Source organism: Paralichthys olivaceus, chromosome 21 (genome assembly GCF_024713975.1).
Source record: "Paralichthys olivaceus isolate ysfri-2021 chromosome 21, ASM2471397v2, whole genome shotgun sequence".
Taxonomy (NCBI): domain Eukaryota; kingdom Metazoa; phylum Chordata; class Actinopteri; order Pleuronectiformes; family Paralichthyidae; genus Paralichthys; species Paralichthys olivaceus.
Window position 1 is genome coordinate 17,793,858 of NC_091113.1, and position 18,082 is coordinate 17,811,939.

Sequence of the window (18,082 nt, forward strand, 5' to 3'; positions counted from 1 at the left end):
TTGTAGAATTCCTTCTCCTCCAGGAATCAGATAAGTTGTGCGAGTGTACAAAGGACGTATAAAACAAGTCTTTGGTTTAGGCCTCGATCTATCTAACTGAGAGTGGAGGACACAATTTAAGTCGCCTTCCAGTATTTAATAATGAGAATTCAGATCAGGAAGAGACGCAATTAATTTGAAAGAATTGTGGGTCATTCCAAATGGGTCCATATAAATTGGCCAGAACATGAACACGGCAAAGTTATTCAGTCACAATCACATAACCACCATTGTTGTCTGAAAGAACATAAGTGGTCACAAATGGGACCCTTTTCATAATTAGAATGAGAAGAGTATCTCTTGCTTTATAATTAAAACTAGAATGAAAAACCTGACCAGTCCAGATAGGTTTCAGTCTTTAATAACCTTGAGATGAGTTTCCTGAAGAAATAATGTCAGAATTAAAAGACTTTAAATGGGTAAATATTTTACTGCGTTTTACCATGTTGTTTACCCCCCCCCCAATGTTCCAGTTGATTTAAGATATATTACCTGGTACTTTGCAGGTTTTTCCAGTCATGAAGTAGGATTAGTTGGCTGAAGGAAAAATTAATCTGGCTGCTGTTTACATTACATAGAGACTGAGCTATGTGCAGAGAAAATATCTTAAATAACAAACACAGGAACAGACGGATAATAAACTGCTGGTCTTCCCTCAAATGGAGACTGCTCCCTTACTACGTGAGCCTAACACTAACAATGAACTTGTCAAAACCCAGGTCATATTCAACTTACCAAAATAGGACAAATTTCCCAAATCTTAAAGGGATAGTTCACCCAGAAATGAAATGCACTAATTATCTGCTCACCACCATACCTATGGAGGTGCGGTTGAAGTGTTTGAGTCCACAAAACACTTTAAGAGTCTCTGGGGTAAACAGTGTTGAATCTTTCTTCAGATGTAATAAAACAACAGAAAAAAAACTTAACATGCCTCCATACTGCTCATGTAGTGTCATCCAAGTGTTGGCATTCACATTCGACTCTACACCATATCATTGACACCAATTTTTGGGTTATAATTTACGAGCAGTATGGAGGCATGTTATGTTTTTTCAGTTTTTTTAGTTCGTATGAAGCTTTGGTCACCAGTTACTTCAGTTGTATTGGATTTATATTTAAACTCTTTTTTTAATCTTAATAAATGAAAATGAATAGTTTTTAATAGTTGTCATACCTTTTATAGGTGATAGAATATGTGCGTTGACATTACATTTTGCTACTAGTTGTTGTGTGCTGCTGTGCTGATGATCAGCCTGTTTATGACCTGCTGATTTGATTATTATTTTCTGATTGTTGCAACGCCCTCTCTCCTCTCTCCTCTCTCCTCTCTCCTCTCTCCTCTCTCCTCCCTCCTCCCTCCTCTCTCCTCTCTCAGGTCCAGAACCTTCACAGCTGTGTTCAGGTCATCAATGACTTTGTGTCTCCTGAGCACGTGGCCAACTCCTACCATCTGACCCAGGAGCTGCGGCCCAGTAAAGAGGAGGTCAACTACGAGGATAAACTACAGGTGACAGCAGTTCGGGCAACATCACATCATTAAATATCCTTTCTGCCATATTTGACCAGTTGAAATCCTGCTAATAATTATCACGTTATCATTAATAATCTTAATTTGGCAGTGCAGCAGTTAACACTCAGGAACTGCTCCTGGTCTTTTATCACTCACATGAGAGTTGATCTTTATGATAAACTGGTGGATCAATATTTGTGTGAGTGTGTTTGTGTATAAAGCAATGAGAGACAGAAAGGCACAGTGAGTCATCTTTGGTGATGTATTTTAGATGTGGAGTGTGGCTGCTCTGTAAACAGTCCACACACACTCGGGCTGTAAATGAGATGAGTCACCCTCCATCTTCTGTCTGTCTGTACTCTAGCAGAGTACACACACACACATACAGACCCACACACACAGGCTGCTGGGTAGGAGAAGTGTTCAGCTCTGTGTGGTTCTACTTAACAACACAACAAGCATCTGATCATTGCTGCAGGATAATTAGTACCAATTGAAAATCATGATCAAGTGTATCAACACTGCATGCTGTGCTCTGTCTGTCTAGATGTGCACAAATGAACCATCATAACTCTAAAGAGGGGTTTTATGAAAATACTTTTGTGCAGTGATAACAGTATCACTGTTGAGGTAAGATGCAGATAAGTTTAACTTAGACTGGCACAGTTCACACCCACTGAATCTCAACAATATACATGAACATTTACCGGAGTGGAAGTGAGGATGTAGTCGGAGGAGTGGTTTTCCAGACTTTGCACTGAGGAATAATTTACAGGAATGAAAAATAATTCTAAATTCGGTCAGTGAGTCCCATCTCAGAACAGGTTTGCCAGAGTATATACTGATATCAAACAGCTTTTAGTCAGGGGAGACCTCCACTCCATGTAGTCACTACACCTGAGAAACTCTGGATCTCTGTCAGAGGCCCGAACACAGATCCACCTCAGACACCACTTTAGAGGACTTGTCCCTTGCTTTTTGCTGGGTATGGTGGGGTGAATAAAGACAGGTGTGGACATGCAATACATTATTGATTACAGAGAACTAATAAACTGAGTCTATTGTAGTGCACGTCTGGAACTGCTGCAATTTCAAATTATTGGCCTCAAGTCAACTTTAGAATACATTTTTTGCAACTGTGGATGGCGTCTCCTTCACTTTGACTGAAAGTGTATCATGAAGCAATTGCTTTACAAGAATTGTGAAGCGGAGGAATTATTACAGCAACAGAAGCCTGTGTCAGGGTTCATATGGGAACCTGATTATTGTTTATGGCCCCGCTTGAGAAATAGTGAATTTATCCTTCAGGTGAAGTTTAGTTTTTCACTTGTCATTTCATTAGTTTTGTAGTAAACAACCAAAATCCAAGCCTGTTCCAGAAAAGTACACAAAACCCAAAAGTCTTGTTTGTTCTGAAACTAGAATCAGCTCAGCTGTTAAACCCTGCCCCCCCTCTTCCTCGTCAGGTGAAGAACATCCTGTTCCACTGTGTGAAGGAGGCGGTGAGCTCGCTGAAGAGGAGCAGCTCTGAGGAAGACAATGAGGAAGAGAACTCATGACGTCCCCTTGGCCTCATCCACGCCTTCCAGAGAGGGACACCACTCCCATCAGCACCTCCCCCCTCAACACGCCCTGCACTTCACATGGAGGTCTGTGTCACGTGGCCACAAGAGGTGGTTGGGTCGGAGCTGGTCATGTGAGCTCCACCTGTCTCACTCATCCAGGTGGCTAATGAGAGGCACGCCCACCTCGATCATCATCAGCCCAAACCTTGAGTGCCAAGAGAAGACGAACAGAAGAGCAGAAGCCTCTGGACCGACAGGGATCAAACCTCAGTGGGAACACGCTGAACACAGGCAGGACAGAGGACCTGTGTGGAAGAGTGTGAGCCTTGTTAAAGCCACTTCAAACCTCCACTGTAAGACAACCGAACTGATTTTCTGTGACTGTGACGGTGCATCATGCTAAGATCCCGTTTCCATGGAGACTGGGACTGACCTGTAAGCAGCAGTGATGATGGAGACTGAGAAGACGCACTGAGCCCCCTGCTGCGCTCTGTAATCTGCTGTGGAATTAAACGGCCAGGAGGTTTAATCCCTGTCTGTAGCTGGCCACACAACGTCTTGGACAGAAGATTTCGCTGATCACGACAGCATCACCAGCAGCATCAGGATCTAAACTGTCATTTCTGATGTTAAAAAAAAAAATCAAGAAAAAAAAAAGGATTCGAGGGGGAAAAATGCAAAACATGAATCTCAGATATTTCAGTCAGCAGTCTCTGCTGCTCCCTCTTTACTTGTCTCATCTGTAACTTGTCTCGTCTTGTCCTTTTTCTAGTTCTGTCTGTCTGTTGCTGTTTTGTTTCTTAATTTTCTTTTTCATACCAACATTGTTTTATTTCCTCTGTGAAGATGTATTTATTTTATAGCTCTGTGATGATGCAGTGTTATTGAGACAAAAAGCATTCATGTAAATGTGACCTGTACAGTTTCTCTTTTTTTTTTGATATGTGGTTTTCAGTTGTAATACGGCTCTACTGTGATGGAGGACACACACACACACACACAAACAAACATACACACATGCACACACACACATACACACACACACACACACGCACGCACACACACACACCAGCTAATGCCTGTAACCTTGGGAAATGTTGATGCTCTACAGTCCTCATGCCATAAATACATTTTTGAAAATGAACTGCCAAACTATTGTAAAGACTGTGTAAAGTTGTATTATGTAAAGAAAAAACAAAATGACTTATACACTCAGCATTTTATGAAAAAGTATTCTCTGTAAAATGGAGACATTTACAAAAAAGATGTAATTTATTTAAGAAAATAATTGTCTTGTTTTTTGTTTTGTTAAGATTTACTATAGTGAACCTTTGAAGTAAAAGTAAAATAATGAAAAACTTAACTGTAATGTGTAAATATATACTTTCACTGAAGTATTTTTTTAAAATATGGCTTGCTTCAATTTCAAATTTTAAAGTGCAAGTGTTAAATGCTTTGTACATTGAAGTTCAAAAGGGTTTTACATTTTCCATTAAAATGGATTTATCAAACGTTTGGTGTCATGGTTTTGATGCTGAGACTCCGTAAACATTCTCACTGAATGTGCAGACATTTAAGGCATGAATTTAAGAGCTAATAAATGTCTCTCACCGTGACTTTGCTAATTTCTTCATTAAGTTCATTAGATGACAGCAGTAGATTTTAAAAATGATATTAACCAATTGAAAGAGCAGAAACAACTCTGACAACACAGTCACACTTCACTTCGGAAAATTGCTCCTTATCAGTCACTTTTACTTGTCTCTGCTGCATCATGAGAACTCATTATCCCAACGGAATCCATGTGTGTTGATCAATAATGAACAGGCAAAGATTGCCTGATAATTAAATGACAGATGAACGATTCATTCAGCACATCACCCCTCCTAACAACTAACTATTAATTTGTTGTGAAGAAATAAGGGGTTACACTATGTATGTAAAAGCTGAAGACGTAGACGTAGTCAAGTTCAAGTCACCATTTGTGTTACACTGAAGCTCATCCAGGAAAAACACTAACTTCGGAAGAAGTTGACATGATGACCTCAGACTCCTGGAGTCTCACATACAGTTGTTTCAAAGCAATAATGGGAACATGTGATGGAATTTGCATTGTCTCATTATCACCACTAGATGGTGCTGTTATTCCATGTTAGTTGTGTTTCCAGTGATGGTGACCACTCTCCTCGCAGAAAACAGAACACATTTCCAAATGGAAATGAGCTTTGCCTCCTGTCACTGCAGAACGTCTAGGATCTTTTGTCCCTCAGTATTTCATCTGTTCAACCTCATTATTCAGAAAGCTGGAGGAGGAGGTGTGAAGTCATACTCTGGGGAGGACTAGTCTGAAATGAGAGGCAGCACGTGTGCGAATGCTAACCCTGTACAGTGGCTCTGCATTTGGAGATCAGAGTGTTTTCCAGATATAATTTGTCACATTTCTAAATAATAAAGGCACAGGGCCTCGACTAGAAATCATATATTAATTCATCAGTTTCTGAAGAAGCAATGCTTCACAAGTTCATCCTAAATGTAATCGTGTGCACGCTTGGGCCTGAACTTTAATGCTCCTCCACTGATGTGAATCTGTGAACCATCCCCACTCAACAGATTTGCCATCATGAGATTTGCCTGCTGTGTAAAATGTGTAATCCCAGTCAGGAACTGGATGCTGTGGAGTTCCCCGGGTCCAGCTCATGGTTTCCTCTTCCTTGTCATTTGCCTTAATCCACAAAAGTCCTCGGGTGTGTGTGCTCCAGGGGCGGAGCAGCTTTCTGTGCCCTCTTCTTTCTTTTCAAAATATACACTCAGCTGCAAGCTTGGAGGTTACAGCACCAACACTGGTACATTCAGTTTTCAGCATAGTCTCCATCAACAAGCCTTCTACCCAGAAGTCAATATCACTCGACCTTGGAAGTGAGTCCTGCTATACTGAATATTACCATTGTTAGATACAGAGCAGATGCTGGTTATGACTGTAGCTTCAGTTATTTGATACCATGAAGACCTCACTGGTTTTCATTGCATGTGGCAAGAGATGGACTCATGTGAATAACTCAGTGATGGGTCTCTCTGTGCACTGGGAGTCAGCCAGTTGTGGCAGGTATGATGAAATACCAGTTTCTGAGGGCTGTGCAGGGAGCCACTCTGAGACAGCTCACTCACACCACAGTTGTAACCTGTCGTTTTGAAAGTCTCTGGAGCGGCTGCCACAGACATGAATGAATGATATTAAAGTTCCATTCTTGATTAAAGCCACTTAAGGTATTTTGAAGGTAACGTGCCACTTTAATTCAGATGATTGAGTTCTTTTGTGCTGTAACGTTCTTCGTCCTTTATCGCTCACCAGTGCACAAAACATCTCACAGTCTCTGATCTCACATAAGTCCCTTTTAATGTGGAGACCCTGCTACATCTCCATTAAAACCCCTCGTTATCCCGCCTGAACCAACATCATATTGCTGCCCAGTGTGTGATTTTAGATTACGTGCTGGCATTCATAATCAGAGGCGTGACATGTAACACATCAGCGTTGGCATCCGTCCCACCACACCAGCTATCATCCCTTTAACTCAGACATCCGGCTCTGTGACAACCTCCACTGCTGGCATCGAGGTGAGCCAACAACCCCCCCCCCCACCATTAACACTGAATGCCAACAGTTATACGATCTGGTGGAGTCTGGAAGAATGAGCCGGACTGAAACACTGCAGCGGAGGTGATGGACCACAGGTGTGCAGGTGAGTTGGCAGGAAACAGTTGTTAACAGTCCAGACACCACACACACACACACACACACACACACACACACACACACACAGGGACCAAGGTCAAAATGGGGACAAACACACAGGCGAAGGAAAAAATGGCAGGAAAGTGGAAACAGAGCTAAATCCTGACACTTTGCATTGTTTGGCTGCAGTTAGAGCCAGTTACAATGTGCAAACATTAACATAACACAACATCACATCACATAAGAGATGAGAAAAGCCTTTTAGAGTAAATATGCTGTGCTAGTCTTTCTTTACCTTGGTACAATGTAGCACAATATGCAGTGATTTTCTTGTAAAGTGATCTTAGTTTATGAAAATAAGATAAAATAATATGTAATCATAAGAATTAAAAGATGCTTCAAAGACAAGTGACCAGTGGTTTAGTTCCATAATACGATCCTGAGATGTGTTGTTGTTGCATGAATCCACGTGGCTAAGCTATGCGCAATTCCTAGTCTGCATGCTGAAGTGTCCTTGGGTAAGATACTGAGCCCCATATTGCACCTTCTCACAGAGAAAAGAACTGCTAATAGATGCACTGTATGAATGTGTGTGTGACAGGGTGAATATAAAACTGAACTGTAAAGAGCTTTGAGTGGTCATCAAGACTAGAAAAGCTGCATTTAATACAAACCATTTACCATTCAGGAAATTTAAAAAACGCATTATTTAACTTCAACATACATTTGTGTGGACAAGTAAAAATAAATTTGTGTCACTTGGTTTGTCATTAATGCTTTGTTGTCATCTTTGTGTAAAAACACAACTGCCTGTGTATCATACAGCACAAACTGATCTTAAGTCTCAGATGTTAATGGTCCAGTGTGTAAGATTTAGGTGAAAGGGATCTATTGGCAGAAATGTAATGTAGAATAATCCTCATGATGTTTTCACTAGTTCATTTCATCTAAATTGTATGAATTGTAGTTTTCTTTACCCCAGACTTATTTATTCTACATCACTCATCTCACTCCAGTCCTCTTGTCAGGTCCAAACTCTATATTATACTGTAATATAATGTTTATCTTTGCGTTGGAATGATGGTATTTAGCAGACAGTGATGGATTCAGCCTGTTTTTCTGTCCAATTTCATGTTTTCTCTGCTGGGACCTGTTTGCTTTGACAAACTGTAGGTCACCTCTGGGCTGAGGCCTGCTAGTGCGTGTGTGTGTGTGTGTGTGTGTGTGTGTGAGAGACAGAAGGGAGGGAGAGAGAGAGAGAGAGAAGCCAGTGCTGACATGAGTAATGCTGGGATCAGCTCCCATTCATGCCTCCAAAGCTGAACTGGAAACACACATATTATCCTGCTCTCCATTATATAAGCTGAAAATGTGCCTCCTGGCAATGTGTGTGTGTGTGTGTGTGCGTGTGTGTGTGCGTGTGTGTGTGTGTGTGTGTGTGTGAGACAGGTTAACTGGAGTACACTGAGGCAGAAGTTCACCACTGAGTTCAGACTGAGGTCATTCTCTCTCCTCCTCCTCGCTCACTTTTGTCTGTTTGTCTCTGATGCTCCCTCTGCCTTTGTTTTCTTGCCCTTGTTTATTTTTATTTTTCACATTTCTGACGTATTTGCTCTTCTTTCTTTCTTTCATTCTTTCGTTCTTTGTTCGCTCTTCTTTCGTTCTCTCTTTCTTTCTTTCATTCTCTCTCCTATCTCTGTCATTCTTGACCTCTCTACCTCTCTCAGTGTTAATGGCTTTTTAACAGGATTCATTGTTTGCTGACTGCTTGTTTTCAGACCACAACAGCTCAGGTGTGTGTGTGTGTGTGTGGTGTGTGTGTGTGTGTGTGTGTGTGTGTGTGTGTGTGTGTGTGTGTGTGCGTGTGTGTGTGCGTGCGTGTGTGTGTGCCCCGTCTTCCAGAGTACAATAGATGAAGTGTCTTCAGGGTTCAGCTGTAGGTCAGAAGTAATGTAACTCCACCCACACACAACCTAGTGCTTTCCAAGATTGCACTTTCGCTGTAACGTTTTAACATCCTATATTTCACTGTGTCATCATATTCAATATATTTCACAAGAGAACTTTACAGTTTAATTACCAAACTTGAGTGTGACTAGTGATAATGATTTGCATCCATCATCGATAAATTGTTTTTCGGACTTTCCTCTTTGAGAGAGAGAGAGAGAGTATGTTTGTGTGTGTGTGTGTGTGTGTGTGTGTGCGTGTGAGTGTGCGTGTGAGAGAGAGAGACACAGACTTGTTGCAGCAGTCAGTGTGTACAAACAGAAACTGTTCTTCAAAGTGAAACGACGTGTCATAAATCGTGTGTGAGGACAGCAGGCAGCTTCCTGCTGCTCCTCCCTGTCTGAGGCTCAAAGTGGAGCCACACATGCAGGACAATAGTCCACACTGAGCTCCACATGTACCTGCAAACAGGACCACACCACTTCCACTGCTTCTATTGTACATATGCAACCGTGAACTGGATAACAACTACAGTATAACCACAGCAACATGAAGGGGGCATGAATCACTCTCCTACAGGGGGCGGTGCTGCTCCAGTGCTTAGAGAAAAGCAGGAACCAACCAGGCTGCTACAAACAATACCATCTTTTTTGCTTTTTAAAAATCGCTCACATAAATAAGCCTGCTGTCAAACAAGAGACAAATAAAACAAGCACCACAAGCCAGAAATAGTAGCATGGCACCATTCATTGCACCAGCTTTTGAAGCCCAAATTCATAGAAGTAAATAAACATAGAAAGGTGGAAGGAATAAAGTATACACATGCAAGTAGTGACTTGCACAAAACTGAGGTAGTTTTATTCAATTCTGTGCTGCTTCCACCACCACTTCATTTCAGAGGGAACTAGAATGGCAGCCCAACAATGTCCTTAAATTCAATCAAACACTAAATTTTAAACATGTTTAACAACTTTTATTTACAGAAATCAGAAAATGTCAAAAAAAAGCAACATTAAAGAAAGTTCCTGGATCCACACCAACATTTTTCAGTCCTGCTAACTAACTTTCAAACAAACTGACAGGTGTGACAACATAATTTCCTCGTATTTGTAATACTTTTATATTTGTGTGCTTTTACCTAAAGATCCAGTGAAACAGAGTCGGCTGAATCATGCATCCGTCCAGTCAGAACATAAAGCTATGGAAAGGTATGATATTGATTGGTGTTTTTCTTTGTCAAATCATGAGACATGAGAGTTGACAAATAATAAATTAAAAGTCATGGCGCCAGTCTGCTCTCTGGTGCCAACACATTCTCATCACCACCCATCTTCGGATGCAGAATGATTGGACGCCCCTGAGGTGAGTCATCAAACTGTTGAAGCCGTTTAACAGGAAGACAAAGACAGAGATTTAGAACCTGTGGTATTCTTTAGTTTTCATAAAAACTCAAAAGGTGTTAAGTTTGTCCAGTCTGGACTAATGTAAAAAACATGGTGGCCTCTGTAGAGAGGGTCCCCTCCATGTAAATATAAAGTATTTAAATATAAGATATTTAAATATAAAGGACCTTTTCTGGGGTAAAGAAAACTACAATTCATACAATTTAGATGAAACGAAATAGTGAAAACATCATGAGGATTATTCTACATTACATTTCTGCCAATAGATCCCTTTCACCTAAATCTTACACACTGGACCTTTAAAGGAGGATTTTAAATTGGGGACTTTCACCTGTAGTGGAATACTTTCACAATGTAGGAGAGCTTTTACTTAATATAAGATGGAAGTGCTGCTACAAAACATCAATGGATTCTCTCCAGTCTTTTAAAGGAGTCCAGTTTCAGGGCCTCCCAGGCTCCAATGTGGTTTTAGAGACAACATAAAAGTTTGTCAGCCAACAATAATTCACCCTTATCGTACTTCTAGTATTCCTCACACAAATCCCCCCAAATATACTTAGTCCTAAACTTTCCATTTTCATTAGACCCTCAGTTTGAGACACACACTTCCTGTTATCAATAGTCTCCAGGGCCAAGCTGAGATAAGCTTGATGACCTCAACATGACATCATCTGAGTGCACTTCTCGCTGAAATGTAAAAATCAAAGGGCTGCCCCTTTAATGATTCCAGCGAATCTCTTACACGCCGCTCAGAACATGTTAGCCAGTCGAAACAGCTCCCTGCTGCAGCTCAGAGTTCAACATCAGACAGATGCACAGTCCTCCCTCCCTGCTTCCTCCATCAGATCCCTGTGTGTGGAGGTCGCAGCCTCCTGCTGTGTCTTCACCACCGTGAACTCTCTCAGGGCTTGTGTGTGTGTGTGTGTGTGTGTGTGTGTGCGTGTGCAGCATACCTCCATTTGGCAAGCTGAGGTTTGCTCCCAGTAAAAGTGAACCACAGGTGCTTGTCTCTCACACCTCGACAGAAAGCTCCTCAGGACTGATTTCTGACCTCGCTCTCACATTCCTGCTGCCTGTTGGTTTATTCTACTGACGTCTCAACACAAAACGTGCATGAAATTGCATATACCTGGTTCCTGAGAGTAGTTGTACACTTATAGTTACTCTAGCAAGGAAGATGTCAAAATGCACCATGGTTCTTTAACAGGAAACTTCTACTGAGCAGTGTGATCATCTGAAGAAAACACCATTAACATGCACAGTTGCTAGTAACAGATGATCCATTTGAACGCATGGACACACTTTTCCTATTTAATAGACTTTATCAAATGTTTTGTCAGACAAAAGTTACATACATTTAGAAAAAGTCGACACATATATTTGGTTAAATTCGCCACAGTATTGCGATTTATAAATTGATCAAATGCCAAGTCTTGAGTCTTTTATTTATATCAAATGATCTTTGTCTTTTCAGTTCAGTGATTATTTCTTTCATTATTCACAACCCTCAACAAGAGTTAGGAAAAACTACAACAAACAAAAAACACATTTAGCAGGGGAAAAAATGTAGAGACGTCAGAGAGCAACGTGTGAGGGATCCCTCTCCCAGGACGGACAGTGAGGCCACGTCACTGGGGAGGGTGGTTTGGTGCAGAACTCCAGCAGATCTCTTTTCCATAACTTACAGACAACGGTAATAACCAGCGTCCAGTAGAGATCCTGGTATGAACTGAGCAGTTTCTCTTTCAATTCTCCTACATAACCGATTTATCATTTACATCAATGTTAAAACCAATAGATTTTATTTCCCCCCCAAACTTCTTGCAACCCCCGACAGTGTAAAGGCAGCTGATCCACAACATGTCACCTGTTGTGCAAAATCACACAACAGAACGCAGATAAATGCAAAGTGGATAAAAGAATCAAAATAAAAAGATTCTATGGTGATTTCTGCTTCTCAGAGACTCACAACACTGAAGAACTTCACTACATTAACTAAACATGCAGGTAAAAGAAAACAACTCAGCCTGTTAATGTTGTGAATGAATGTGTACTTGTATGAATTTGACCTTTTAAGATGATGTCATGTACTGAAGCAAACACTGTGGCAGGTTTGACTGATGCACTGGACGATGCAGCACTAATCTCTAAATCTGGAATTTATCTCATGTTTCCTCCTGGTTTCGAGTGCGGACAGGACACAGTCTGAAGATATCATGCATTTATTTATAGAAAGCTGTCAGACGTGTAGAAATATTTCAGTTGAAGATCTTGTTCATGTTTAAAAGTATTTTCACACCAAAGAATGTAAATAAAAAGATCCAATGTTAGATTGAGCTCCTTCAGGATTCCTGTGTATAAATGTGACTTAACTGTGGTGCCACAGAGAACAGTAGGCTCAGAATGACCTCACTGCTGCTGACAGCTTTGTATCAGTATTCTCACACATGCTTTGATATTGACATCCAGCTCTTATCCACCTACAGTCTAAAAGATGTAGAGTTTGTTCTCCCGGTGGGTTGGACTTGAACCTGAGTGATTTGATTTCCGATGCTGGTGGATCACACCTCTGTGACTTCCACCACATCTGGAGCTGAATGAACTGTGATCTGGTTAGTTTGTCTAAAACGCAGTAATCTAGTCCTCTATAGAATCCCACCAACAAACAGATAAAACCTCTGCAAGTAATATGATGGATTGTACACATATAATACTTGATTATATATAATTACTAATTACTTACTGAGAGGAAATACTTTCTGCAAGATCAGGAAAAAAGGCTCATGGTTTCTTTCTCTGATAACGGCAGGCATCACTAATTACTGATCTTAAGTTATTTGGAAAGAGAGAGAGAGTGTGTGTGTGTGTGTGTGTGTGTGTGTGTGTGTGTGGTGGGGGTTGTCGGGTAGATATGACAGAGGAGGGGCGAGAGAGGTAACAGGGTTAACAGGGCAGTGGGCATTGGATGTTGGGGGGTTACAGCTACGTGGAAAGGGCTGGGGTAAGATTGGGGTGAGGGTTTAAGTTGAGGGCAGAGGGGAAAGAGAGGAGAGAAGTGTGTGTGTGTGTGTGTGTGTGTGTGTGTGTGTGTGTGTGTGTGTGTGTGTGTGTGTGTGTGAGTGTGTGTGTGAGGGTTTAAGTTGAGGGCAGACGAGAGACTGCCTGTGTGTTTCTGTCCTCTGAACGACCCTCTCTACTTCTACACGTGAACGAGAGGCTCCCATCTTATGTGTAAGTGTTGGTGTGAGTGTGACAGAGAACAAAGCAGTACAGGTGGGAGCATGTGTGTGTGTCAAGCATTTGTGAGGTTGAATCACAGAAAACTTATAAAGCTGCGATCCAGCCCGTCATACTGTTCCACCACATGTGAAATCTCGTCTCACCGAAAGTTGATGGATTCATTTTATTTTGTGTATATGTTCGTTTAGCAGATATGATTAAAAATAGAATTATTAATATTAACTGTAACAGCAGCAGTATATGAAATGCTTGCTCTGTGTGTACTATGGAGATCTGAGCCTGGTTTGTAATTGTTACTTTGAATGTGTTTGACCAGTTTAGACAGTTCACTACAGCAGAGGACTCCTCTGAGTGTTCAGGTGAGCTCACACCACATCGACACTGGCGTCGGCCTGTGACCTGTGTCTTCTACAGGGGCGCTTCCTCTTTGTCGTCCTGAGATATTTGTTTTTTCATTTCTTTGCGTTTGTCGCGTGTTGGAAGCGTCATCAACACACCCCCTCGCTCTCAGAGGATCTCCTGCTGTCTTGTCACATCAGCTCATTCTGACATCCTCTGGAGTTTTTTACTTGCAACTCTAAACATTTGCCCTCTCACATCCAGCCCGTCCAGTGTGTGGAGACTCTCTGGAGTTCGGTGCATGTCTGAAAGCAGCTTTTGTTACATGTGGTCAGATTAGACATTAAATAAAGCTGTTTTCAGACATGAAGGGAGGGGGACATGACCTACAACTTCTGCTGCAGGAAGCACTTTTGTTGTCTGCCCTTATCTTCAAAACCTCTTGCATTTCATTGTCTTTCCAAGTTGACATCTGTCAGCATTTTATATGTGTGCGGCTCCTCTTTTTCACCCCGAGACATTTGTGTTCTTCCAGTTTCACATCTGCTGTGTGTTAGAACGTTTTCCTGCTGTATTCTCACGCAGGCATTTTCCGAACAGTTCATCAGTGTGTTGGCAGGAAAAGTTGTGAAACGTCCATTTCAACTGACTCAGACTAAGGTCTGCGGTTCTGTCTGAAACAGCTTAAAAAGCGTAGGGGCTTACCAGAGTCTTAGGTTTAGTGAGCAGTCTGCTCCAAGCACCTGGGAAGAGATAAGAACTTCAAAATCTAGTTAAAAGAGCGTGTCATAAAAATGAATAAACCAGGATACGAAGTCAGTTTATGACAAGCAAACACACTACAGGCAACCAACGCCTCTTCCATCTCCACACAGGATCTCCAGAGTCACCTCTCTTGCTCAGCTTGCCGATCCTTCCACCTCTTCGTTTTGCTCTGATATGCAAATGTGTCTCTTTACAACTGCATGTGTCATCAACTGAGTTTACTACAGGTGGACTCCAGACCAAGGTCTAGAAGCATCTCAGAGATGATCAAGAATATGGGAGGAACCAGAGTTAAGTGTATATTATTCATAAGGTGAATAAAACATTTGCGTCCCGTGGTGAGTCAAATCTGCAGTGTGGCTTTAGTCAAGTTTTCAGTCAATCACATTTTATATTTTTATATGTATAGCCCACATTCACAAATCGTCTTATTCTTATAGGGCATAAAACGGGGACGTATTTATAAATGTTATCATTATCTATTATTGACTGATGGCAAACTTTGTCACCACAGTGGAATGAGTCTCTCCATGCAGCCGTGGAGCATCCATTCATAAAACTGAAAAGTAGGTGCCAATAACACCTTGTTGGTTTAGCTGCTCTATAAAAGAAGGAGGCGAGATGTGATAAAACTCCAGTAAAAAAATATGAAGTCAGGTTATGATTTTTGTGTTTCTCTTTCAGTGTGTACAATAAACACTGACACACACACATGCACACACACACACACACACAGCAGCTGGGCTGGGCTGGTAGCCATGCAACAGACTGCCGGTTTCACGCTCCAAAACATTTCACCGGAACATTCTGCAGGAGTCTGACTCCAGCTGGTAGAGTGGACAGGAAGGACAGGTGTGGTAGAGTGTGTGTGGGTGGCTCTGTCTCTGTAATCTGTGCCTGTGAGTTGTGTTGAGTTGTAATATCATTTGTTTTCCTCCCAACAAAACATTTGCAAAGTTGGTTTCTTATATAATAATTGTTCACATCCAGAATTTGCCACCTTACAGTCTTCCTTGCTGGCTCATGGTGTCTCTTCTACCATCGCCACCAGCATCCCATCTTTAGAACAGCATGAAAGCAGGAGCAGGAACAGTGTCCCCTATGCATGTGTGATCCAAACATAAATAGGACTAACCCTTAAAAACCCTGAACTATACTATTAGTGGTTACAGCGTTACAACCAACTCTTGTCAAGTCTTTACTCTCTGTGACAGCAGGCGTCGCTCCAGCCGTAAGTGTTATATATATAATCAAATCAAATTGTATTTGTATAGCCCATATTTACAAATCACAATTTGCCTCATAAAGAACTTAACAAGGTGCAACATCCTCTGCCCTTAACTCTCAGCAGCAGTATGCAAAAAGTACATATCAAATCAGTAACATGTATTGATGGAACATGAATGTGATGAAGAGGAAGAGGAGGAAAGAGAAGCTCCATAAATTGTGTGCATAATCTAGACCTATAGCAGAATAAGAGCTGATCCAAGGCCAACCTGAACCAGTGTCTGCTTCCTTAACTGAAACAACTAAAAACAACACACTTTATCTTTATGATCTGATTGGTTGACAGTACAGTACAGTTGGTGCACAGAAAAACCTGCTGGATTAAAAAGAAGTATAAAAACTATGCAGTGTGGCAAGCAAGAGGTATTGGGACATTCCAATATTTGTCATTTCAAACACTTGGGATACAACAGGGAGGGACGAGTGGGAGGAGTTGTTACAGTGACGGAGAGGAGAAGAAAGGAGAGGGAGGGAAGGAGGCGTTATGTGGTGAACTCTCTTTGACTGTGAAGGAGGTGACTCAAGTTCAAATGTTACATAATCACAATGGCCTCCTGTAGAAATGCTTCCTCGCACACACGCACACACACACACACACACACACACACACACACACACACACACATACACACACACTCAGAGCAGTTTGTGCTGTCATCCACTTGCATTAACAACGGTGCTAATTATCTATGGTTATCATTAGGAAACTGCATAAATTGCTAATTGTTCCAGTTTAACATCAGCTATGATGAAAGGGATAGTTCATCCAAAAATGAAAATTCACTCAGTATCTACTCACCACTGATTGATGGAGGGGTGGGTCTACAACTACTGTGCTGTAAATAAAAACCCTTTTGGAGTTTCAGGGGTAAACAGTGTTGCAGCCAAATCCAATATAATTGAAGTAAATGGTGACAGAGAGAAAATGCCTCCAAACTGCTCCTGTGGCGTCATTCAAGTGTCCAGAAGCCCCGACATTCAAATTTGACTTGAAACAGCTTCATTTACATCATGTCTTTAGCCTAAATGTCCTCTGAGATCCTCCTAGCCAGCAATGCTGTATACCCCTGAAACTCCAAAAGGGTTTTTGTTTACAGCACACTGACAGCAGCGTCGACCCTTATCACCAAAAGCTCTCTTGACACCTTCATGTGTGTCTTCTACATGCAGAGCATCGCCTTTTCATCCTGAGATTTTATTTTCTTTTTGATTATTATCTGTCGAGTGTTTGAAAATTCATCAATATCCCCACTCGCTCGCTTGTGGTGAGTCCTGTGGAGGATCTCCTGCTGTGTCCACACAAATTCGGGTCAGCTGTAAGTAGCTTGGTAGTACAGGTCAGATTCAGAGAAGTTGGTTAATGAAAACATATCCTGGATATGTTGAACTTTTGTCAATGTGCTATTAACAAAATCATGTGATGAACCGCAGCGGAATTATTATCATGTCCTGCCTCTTGAACTGTCCAGAGCTTTTTCTGTTGTTGTGAACTCCGGACAATATCTGGACCCCACTGTGCAGCCATTTTCTGGAGTTCTTGACTGAAAACGGCTAAGATCTGAAAAGATGCGGCCCAGAATTGATCATGTATATAAAGTCAGAAACATCCTTAGAAGCTCAAGAATGCTTTGCAGCATTTAGTCAAAAATGCCCTATACACCTTCTATGCTTTGCTCCCAACGGCTGCCCATGTTGAATGAGTGAGGAGGGTTAAACACCAGGTTAACAGAAGGTGCATTTCTGAGAAAGAGCATTTCAGAGTGAGACAGTAGTTCTCTGCAGTGGTCTCACCAACACATTCAAGTGAAAGTTTCAGGTCCTTGGATGTACCAATGAATTTGTTGCCACAGTCCGACCGCAGTTATTTCACCACGTCCCTGAGAGAAAAATCTGTGCTGTCCAATGAAACGTTAAGGGCTCAATGCTATTGGCAGTGCCACCTTGTGATTACTTCCCAAGGCTCAGAAAAGTCCAACCCTGCATATGTGGCTAAAGGTTGGCTCTTGCTGTAGGCGCTCTGGGGTTAAGCAGACATCTGTTGCTGCTCTATCATCTCTTTTATTCCTGCACGTAACACATTTATAAGGCCGCTTTTAGCTCTGTGCTAAAGGTGAATAAATAGAATCACAACATGGTGTTTAACAGGCATGTGGCTAGGGTGGGTCTTAACCTTTCCTAGGTCATGTGTGATGCGCCCGTCTACCCACAGAAGACCATTGTCATTCACACAGGGCAGGCGTTTAGAACACTA

The 18,082-nt window shown here is 41.7% G+C and overlaps 1 protein-coding gene across 2 annotated transcripts in view; it reads left to right on the forward strand.

The window, feature by feature from the left end:
• Positions 1-4,628, forward strand: part of jmjd1cb (jumonji domain containing 1Cb) — a 109,555-nt gene extending 104,927 nt beyond the window's left edge. For both annotated transcript variants that reach the window (XM_020083306.2, XM_020083307.2), the window contains 2 exons: positions 1,418-1,549; positions 3,019-4,628. In XM_020083306.2, coding sequence (XP_019938865.2) covers positions 1,418-1,549; positions 3,019-3,111 — 225 coding nt within the window. In that variant the 3' untranslated portion in view covers positions 3,112-4,628. The remainder of the gene's footprint in view (positions 1-1,417; positions 1,550-3,018) is intronic.
• Positions 4,629-18,082: the final 13,454 nt, after the last annotated feature.